Source organism: Tupaia chinensis, unplaced genomic scaffold (genome assembly GCF_000334495.1).
Source record: "Tupaia chinensis unplaced genomic scaffold, TupChi_1.0 Scaffold000140_1, whole genome shotgun sequence".
Classification (NCBI taxonomy): Eukaryota; Metazoa; Chordata; class Mammalia; order Scandentia; family Tupaiidae; genus Tupaia; species Tupaia belangeri.
In genome coordinates this window covers 7,503,192-7,512,355 of record NW_006159610.1, presented here as the reverse complement: position 1 = coordinate 7,512,355, position 9,164 = coordinate 7,503,192, and the positions used below count along the sequence as shown (strand labels likewise).

General features: G+C 49.4%; 1 protein-coding gene across 6 annotated transcripts in view; it reads right to left on the bottom strand.

Annotated features, from left to right (window-relative positions):
• The window catches only part of TBXAS1 (thromboxane A synthase 1), a 199,506-nt gene that overhangs the window by 68,156 nt on the left and 122,186 nt on the right, over positions 1–9,164 (bottom strand). For all 6 annotated transcript variants that reach the window (XM_027770512.1, XM_027770515.1, XM_027770513.1 and 3 more), the window contains 3 exons: positions 4,312–4,400; positions 2,239–2,387; positions 467–597 (listed from right to left, as the gene is read on the bottom strand). In XM_027770512.1, coding sequence (XP_027626313.1) covers positions 467–597; positions 2,239–2,387; positions 4,312–4,400 — 369 coding nt within the window. The remainder of the gene's footprint in view (positions 1–466; positions 598–2,238; positions 2,388–4,311; positions 4,401–9,164) is intronic.

Below are 9,164 nucleotides of genomic sequence, written 5' to 3'. Positions count from 1 at the left end.
GCATGGCCATTCCCCCAAGGGGTGATTTCTTGCTTTCTGTCTCTCTGTCTCTCTGTCTGTCTGGCAAGCGCATGCACCCTATAGCAAAAACCTCTTAAAAAAATAAAAAAGGAAAATCCTTTTGCGTAGCTGTAACCTGTGCTTGGGGTGATGCTTGAACTAGAGAGGCACTTTTGGGGGCAGCTTACATTCTACCCCCACCCCACTCTGCAACCCCCATCAGTGTCTGGACAAACTGCTCCAGGTGTCTCTTCTGCCTGTCCCTTCCTGCCTCCCTCCCCTTTCTCCTTTTCTTTGGACCTTGCTCAACTTCCTCCTTTCCTGCCCCCAGCCCTGGAAAGCTCTGAGTGCAGGTCACTAGAGGATCACATGGTGTGCTGTATGGGGTTCAGGAGAGAGAAGGAGATGGGGAGGCCAAAGCACGCTCTGCTCCCTTTCGGGGCTGTGTCCTATTAACACTCCTTACCTCTTCCGCAGCTTGCTGGTCCCGCAAGGCAATCCCGTTCCTAATGAGTTTGTTAAAAAAGCCATTTAGTTCATCTCGGTTCTTATTGGGCAAAATCCGGGCCAGTGGGACCATTATGGATGGAAACGATACTTGAAAGAGAAAAACAAAAGTGGCATTAGAAGGGGACGATAAAAACCAAGGCTATTAGACTGTTACTGGGAAGCAGCGCTGGCCCTGACTTGCAGTTGCCCGGGAGACTGTCCTGCCCATGCACCTCACCCCCACCCCGGCACTCAGAGCAGGGCTTCAGGCTTGCTCCACCTCGGAAGGCCTCACTGTACCCCCTACCCCCCCACACACACATACACACAATAAGCTCACAATAACACACCGCACAATTGCAGTTGAGTCCTGCCATTTTGCCCTCCAGAGGTCAGTTTCACACTTACAAATCGTTTTTTCAGGTACTAGGTACGAGACCCAAGGCCTTCATAATTCCTCACGGGAGAGCAGATTGCAGGCTGTGTTGTAATTCCTAGCAAGTGGTAGGAGCTAATTGACTTTCTTAACTTTCTGGTTATTTGCATTTTTTCTCCCCTCTGGATAATCATCCCTGAAGCAACAAGCTGATCGTCCCCAGGAGCTGCCCATGCAGCTGCTGACAGGGGTGCTGGCCGCATCTGTGTGGGCTCCTCCTGCTGTGTCACACGGCTGCCATGCCCAGACAGGGGACACGAATCTCTCCTGAGAGGCGCCAGGCTGTGGGTCAAGGTCCCGGTGCAGGGGAGACCAGCCGGCTCAGCTTCTCAGCGTGGTGGGGGCCCCGCGGCACACCAGGACCCTGTGGGAACTGAGTCGGAGACAACAGCTCCAGACACTCAGAGGTGTCAGAACGCTCAGCCTTTTTTCCAGAGCTGGAGCCTGAACCATCTCCACAGAGGGAGACAGGTTCTGCAGGGGCCGGAGAAGAGCAGCCTCCCTGGGAGTGTGGGGCAGGAGAAGGGACAGGGAAGGGGAAGGGGCTAGCCAGGAGAATGCTTGACCGCGCAGGGACCCTCTCACTATTTTAGTGAGGAGCTGCTGGAGGTGGCAGAGGCCGAAACTGGCCCAGAAGTGGGAATGAAAGCGGCCAAGGAGCAGACGGAATTTACCAGCCTAGCAGCGTGGCCGGAAATCATGGCATAATCAATACCAATAACAACAACACTTCAGTGCTTCCATAGAAGCAAGAAGATACTGGAATTGGCCAGAGGACAGAAACTCACTTCTGAGATAAAAATGAAAGCAGCATCTCTGTGGCACTGGGTCGCCTACTCATCGACCAGCGCATCTGGTTTCTGGATTCCCGCGCCCTGGGTTTCAAGTGGGGACGTCGGGAAAGGACCGTGCTGGAGGGAAGACGTGCTCCAGGAAATGAAAGGCTTGGGTTCCGGTCGTGGCTCTGCCTTTCCAAGCCTCACTGTTCTCATCTGATAAATGGAGACAAGAACATCTTTCTCACGGGGTGACCACCAGCGTAAAGGAGGCTAAGCACATAGCTCGGTGTCACTGCTCTTGTCACCCTGGCAGTGGCGAGGGAGGCCAGGCTACCTGTGCTGGTAATAGGCGGTAAGAGCCTGGTGGCTCCAGGAAGACAAAGCTCTGCAGGGAGACTCTCAGAGACACCCTGAGTGCCCTTCCCTGGTGGCAGGGACTGAGCCCTGGAAGCTACCTGGGGCCAGGCAGGTGTCTTAGTTCTGCCCCGTGTGCCATAGCCCGGTTACACTGGCCTTGGGAGGAGCTGCACTTACAGAGCAAAACCAGGATGGGCCTAGGGATGCAGGACTGGAAGAAGCGCCGGCAGTGTTCCACGAAGGGGTCCCTGGGAGCCTTCCACGAGTCCACCTCGGTGCCAAAGGCGACGCTGGCAACCACCTCTGTGGTGTAACTACAGTAGCACCTGCGGGAGATGGGACACAGGAACGTGACAGACTCTGTCATCGGCCTGCCCACAATGCGCCTCTCCTGAAAGGAATGACTCCATCGTTCCCAAGGGCAAGTCTAGCCCCATGGCGGTGCCTGAGAGAGGAGCTTTCTGCAGATCGGAAGGTGGGGGCAGCAGAGGAGAGACTGGCATGAGACTCTGAGCAGCGGCAGCTGGATACGGAGGTGACATAGGACAGAACGGCTGACTTATCTACACAGACCACAGAGGGGAGGGGAGCGCCTGAGAGCAGCCTTCAGGCTAAGGCGGCCTTCCCATCCCGAGCGTGCTCAGGTCCTGGGAAGCAGCTTTGCACTGGCCCAACACCGTGCGAGGCCCACTCGGGCCAGAATCTAGAGATTCGTCTTGTATTTCAGCTCGTCATGGATGGGTTGAAAACCTGATTATCTCATGTTAGTAACTTTGTCGCCTGTTCTTCCCAATGACTTAACAGTTTTCTTAAGAGCAACAAACAAAAAACCAGGGCTCTTCACACTTCAATAAACATAAGACAAACTTTGGGACAGGCTTCAGAAGCATACGGATGTTATTACAGAAAACATACACCGCACGTTAGAAGCAAACAGAAGGGAAGTGTCTGGCGGGAACTCCAAAACTTTGACGTCTTAGACCATTTGAAACCTGCCCCTCAAAAGGCCATTTTAAACTAGAATTATTCTCTTTTTTTTATCTTGCAGAATAGTCAAATCGAGTTCTTTTTAAAAAGGCTAAGAACCGGGTTTTTAATATCCTTCTTCAACTCCAAGGTCTATTTTTATCCTTGATGTAGGCACACACTTGGTTCCTCTTCTACATAACTTCCAGAGCCCCGGGTTCTCATCAGAGAGTGACAGTTCCAGATGACTTCTAAAGTTTTGACTGCTAATGGAGTACACATTTTCCTGCCATTGTAAAAACAAAAATAAAACTACTGAATGTTATTTCATCTGACCTAGTGATTGATGATTTAAGAGTTTAAAGAGTTATTTGATTTGCCCCTTTTTTAAAAAAAAATTTTTTTTTTTTTTTTAGGTTTTTGCTATAGGGCAAGTGTATTTGCCAGAGAGGGAGAAAGTGGGAAATCGCCCCATGGGGGGTGGCCAGGTCACAATCCCTTCTCCTCTACTCTCTTCTTGGGATTTTGAGCATGTCTGCACACATGCTTGGTGTGATTTTCAAGCCTCCAGGTCCAGGACTCCAACCATGGTCAGCCATGTCACCTTAACCACCACCCACCTGCTGGCCATAGGATCGGGCTTTCTTTTCTTTTCTTTCTTTTTTTGTTTGGAGAGGCTTTTTCTACAGAGTGTGTGCGCTCGCCAGAAAGACAGACAGAGACAGAGAGACAGATAGCGCACCGCAATTCCTTCTCCTCCATTCTCCTCTCGGGATCTTGGGCACGTACGCACACGCACCCGGCGTGAGTTTAAGTCACGGGGTCCAGGACTCGAATCGCGGTCGACTACAGTGGAGTCCAGTGACACAGCCATTACGCTATCAGCTGGTCCTGAGGATTGGGCTTTCTTAACTACCAGGCCGCAGGGGTTGCCTGCAATCTTCCTTCAAGTGCGAATAAATAGGTTTTTCCCCAGGTCCCTGCTCTGTCTGCCCAGACATGCCCTGCTCATTCCCTGGTATGAGGAGGTCTGAGGGCAAGCGCGAGGACCGACCAGGGCATGCCCCAGCTGCCCTCCACAATCACACCTCCCCGGGCTCTGTTCACATGCAGTGCACATCTTAAGTGGTTTCGTTTCTTCCTATTAGTCAGTCCGTCCATGGTTTTGTGAGCTTGTAGCATTTCCACAGTTTGCTGGTCCCAAGGTAATTGTCCAGCAATTATGTACTGTTACGAGAAGCAGCAATTGGAAATGTGATTTCTCGTCTGCAGCGTAGCACTCACCTCTGGATGTCGAACGCCTCCTCGGATTCTGCGTAGTGTTTTAAATGAGCCAGGAGAAGGTCGCAGGCTCGGCTGATGAGAGGAGTCACCTGAGAGCGGAAAACGAAAGTGTAATTAGGGCACCACGCAGGGAGCGCACCGCAATCGGCCACAGACCAAGAGGTTATGTGTGGTGCTTTTTGGGAAAACGAATATTGTTTTGAAGGTACTTTGGACATGGCTAAGATTCAAAAGGAAGACCTAAAATACAAAATATTCCTGCAATACAGTAACCGTAAACACCTGCTTTAGCTTAAGCAGTTTTTTTTTTTTAAGCTAAAAAGAAAAGATTTAAAGTAAATTAGTAGATGGAGGGAAATAATTATGAAAATGATCATCAGTGCTTAGACAAAACCAACACTCAGAACTCTGGTGACATTTGGGTAGCGTTAGAGAAGAGATAGACCATGGTCTATAGATTTTATCTTCAGGACTACCATCAGTTCAAGCTCACTCCTTCCAATTACATTTAGATCTTCTACTGGGACTGCAGAGTCAGCGTTCAAAGGAAACTAAGGTCCTCTGTTGCACGTCTTACTTAACACAAAAGTCATTTCCAGAGCATTTCGGATGGCCAGTTATTCATTCGTGCTTACGCTGCCCAGACTTTGCAATACAGAGGGAGGGTTGACTTCAAGACGCCTTCTGTGTCCACACAGAGCAATTGTTGGATTTCTTCTTTTTTAAAAAAAGAATTATTTATTGGGACCAGCAGTTTGCGTAATGGCTATGTCGCTGGACTCCCACGTAGTTGACTGCGGTTCGAGTCCCGGACCCAGTGGCTTAAACTCATGCCGGGCGTGTGTGCGTGCGTGCCCAAGATCCCGAGAGGAGAATGGAGGAGAAGGGATTGTGTCGTGGCCATCCCCTCTGGGTTGTTATTTCTCACTTTCTATCTCTCTGTCTGTCTGGTGAGCACACGTGCCCTATAGCAAAAAAAACCTCTCCAAAAAAGAAAAAGAGTTATTTATTTCCATTTTATTTATTATATTACTATTATTAAGTTTGCTATAGGGCATGTGTGCTCACTTAAGACAAAGAAAGAGAGAGGGAAAATGAGAAAACAAGCCAAAAGGTCTAGGATGCAAACCACAGTCGGCCGTGTGGGGTCCAGCACCTTAACCACCACACCACCTTCTGGCCCCACTTGGATTTATTTTTAAGATGAAAATATGTTTAATATGGAAAAGTTCTAACCTACACAGGTAGAGTGATCATATCATGAACATGCATGTAGCTACCACCTTGCTTTGACGGATCGAGATCTCATTTTTGGGTCAATTACTTTGACCCCGGTGGGATCGCTTGGGTGGGGGGAATTCCCGGGGAGCCTGCCGAGCACCCAGATGACCTCCTAGTCCCGCCAGGCTGGAAATGTCGAGGGGAATCGTTCCGACTGGGACACAATCTGGACACCGCCACAGCCAAAGCAATGTCCTGCGATGCATTATTCTGAACATCACTGAGGGAAAACATAATTCACACTGTTCCCTATGTTCAGATTTTATTATTTTGACATGACAATAGTAAGTTCCTGAGAGCAGGGAAAAGTTTTCATTTTGGTATCCCCAGAACCCAGAACAATGCCTGATATCCACTCATTGCTCATAGTCTTGAGGCATTGAGAAAAGTTCTAAGATCCTCCTCTGGACTGGCCCATAGCTTCGCTACCACTGGCCCGCCTCCCTTCTGCGCAGGACAGGGCAGCGTTTTACAGAAGTAACTGCAATGTACATGTAAGGGAGGATCCCACGTGGCTGACTGTGGTTTGAATCCCAGGACCAGTGGCTGGGAAAATATGCTGGATGTGTGTGTGTGTGTGTGTGTGTGTGTGCGTGTGTGCGTGCTCCCCAAATCCTGGCAGGATAAAGAAACGGAGGGGAAAAGGATTGCAGTGTGACCGCATCCCATTGGGAGGTGCTTTCTCACTTTCTCTGCCTATTTCTGTATCTCTCCTTGGCAAGTGCACATGTCCTCTGGCAATTTATAAAGAAAGGAAAAAAATGTTAGTGTGTGTGTCAGGAGGTATATTGTATTAAGGCACAATCTTGCTCCGTTTAGCAGGCTCTCACGGCTGTCATTCCTGTGCCCTTCTATGTGACAGTGCCTTAAACACTGAGACGGTAAGTGTCTGTCTCCACTTCGCTTTCTCCTAGGCGACCAATTCCTGTCCCTTCAACTGCTCCTCTTACCACGCGGTAGGCACACACCCCTCTTTGCTCTCTGTGTCATCAGGGTCACTCCAAAAAGGCAGCCCCATCAATGGAACCCCGTATTTCAAATGCAGTCCAGTACAGAGTAAGCGAATCACTTCCTGTGACCTGCTCCATGCCCATCAACTGCAAAGCCAGGTTCGTGTTGACTTTTTTAGAAGACACACAACACAGGCAAATATTGAGGTTCAGGTCAATGAAAACCACAGGACTTTTTCCATGAATCATAAGGCGCACTATTGATACTGTAACCCTTTAGCGTCCTTTCATTGGAAAGGCTTCCCGTTTGCATTTCATTTACTGCGATACAAAGTTATCCTGTCCTGAGCAGAAGAACCTCTTAACTTCCCCAAACATTCAGGTGGTTGGAGAAGCCTGGATTAGTAAGTGTACCTGGGAGGACCTGCCCTCCTAAAGCTCCCGCCAAGCCAGTTCCACATGCTCTGTGGTGTAAGGAAAGGGTCGTGTCATCAGGGACCCAACGGCTCTGCTGAGGGAGGCTTCTGTGAAGGACCTGACCCTGAGAAGCCATGGGGCTGTTTCTGCAGCCTGGGAGTGAGGGAGCTGAGGGCTGAGCTCAGAGGTAACGGCTGGAAGTGGGCCTGAGGAGGAGCTTCCCATGGCGGTGGCCTGGGCAGCACCTGTGGGTAGTTGAACAACAGATCAAGAAGCAGAAGCCACCAGAGTGGAGAGATGGCAGAGGATTCGAGAACCTCCCCCTCTTGCCAAGACTCTTAGAGGGAGCACTCTTGGGGGAAAGAGCTTAGAGAGTTGGGATGTCTGTCAGCGTAGTGAGCCCAGGGACATTAGAACCTCACACCAGTGTTGCCTATTCCCTCTATGTTCCTCTCCCTCCTCCTCCTCCTCCTTCTCCTCCTCTTCCTTCTTCTTTTTTAGGCAGAGACAGAGAGATATTTTTGCTATAGGGCACCTGTGCTCACCAGAGAGACAGAAGGCGAGAAATTGCCCCCTGGGGGAGATGGCCATGCCACAATCCTTTCTCTTCCATTCTGTGCATGCACAGACTCCCAGTGTGAGTTTTTTTTACCCTCTGGCTCCAGGACTCGAACCACAGTCAACTACATGGGAGCCCAACAACAAAACCATTATGTCACCTGCCGGTCCCTGCGCTCCATCCTCTAAGTCTCCATCTGGTTGGTTGCAAGGAGACAGCAGGAGCACCGGGCCCTGGGCCCTCCACAGGACAACACAGGATGGTGCACCCTCACCCATCCCAGTGCCTCAGCCTGCTGGAAGTGCTCGGTGGCCCCCCTTCTCGATAAAGCTGGCTTGGGGAGACTCTGGCCAATGATTTGCCAAGATAAATGTAATTTATTTCATCTTTCTTTCCTGAAGTCCTCTCGGAAAAGAAAAGAGTACAACTACCCTGATTTATTCCTAGGAACTCTGTGCCGACTCGTCATGGCTTCTGCATCCTTTTCATAATTCTCATCGATTCAGTGATCCGTCCCTAGAAACGGGCATGTAAGTGGGTCACTTCAAATGGCCTCTGGGCCCTGACTTCCAAGAAATCTCTGGTTACCTTACTGTTGGGAGCACTAGTACAGTCTAAGTCACAGTGCTGTGATTAGCTTCACCGCTATCGTCCTTCAATTACTTCAGTCAACTTAGTGGTACAAGTGAACCCTATTTTAATAAAAGCCTATGTCCCCAAATATCTTTTAGATTTACTTCAGAGAAATATGGGGTGGTCGGAAAAGTCATGTGTATGTTTTCTGTTTTTCTATGCAAAACTGTGCCATGACTTTTCTGACGACCGATAGGAATCTGGTAAAAACACTGTTTTAAAGGAAGGCTCTTCAGATACCAAGCTTGAGCTTCCGTGACGAGACAGCTGCGACGCAAAATTTGACTTACGCACACGTCTTCAGAAGCAGGCTCTGTGTCTAAAGAAGGGTCCACTCGGGCCGAATCCGAACATATGCTTGGACGGCGCCAGCAGGCGCCTGGGCCAGCTGCCCGCCATCGGCCCCCCTTTCCAAAGCTGGCTGCGGATGGGATTGTCATTTTCTACCATACTCTGCCTGTTGTCTGTTGAACTGAATGGATAATGACGTTTTTATTTGGGTTAATGTGATATGAGATGGGGCATGTAATATGAAAAATGTTTTTAAAAAGCAGTGCAGAGAAAACATTCTAAGGCGGCAGAGCATGATCTGTGTGTTGGCCAGTAGCCATCATTCCAGGTTTTCTTCCTTGCATTATGACAAGCAGTTATGGGATATTTACTCTTACATGAGTTGCATACAAACAAAAGCTCCCTTTGATGGGATCGCATAATGTTTACACTGCCCACAGGCCCTGCAGTTCTTCCCCAAGGTTTTCAGACGAGCGGGCGAACGTGGCATGCCCACACGCACGCTCAGATGAACTCACAATGCTGTTACCGCTCAGACCTTCGGTTGTTACATTTCATCTTCTTCACAGGATACTGAGGGATTTTTATTTTTCTTTTATTCCAAATGTTTCATAACGTACATATAGTTCACTTATAATCAGATAAAATGCTAAATTGGGTTTTTAAATATTTGCCAGGGGGCATTGCTTTCACCAGAGAGACAGAGACAGACGGAGAGAGAA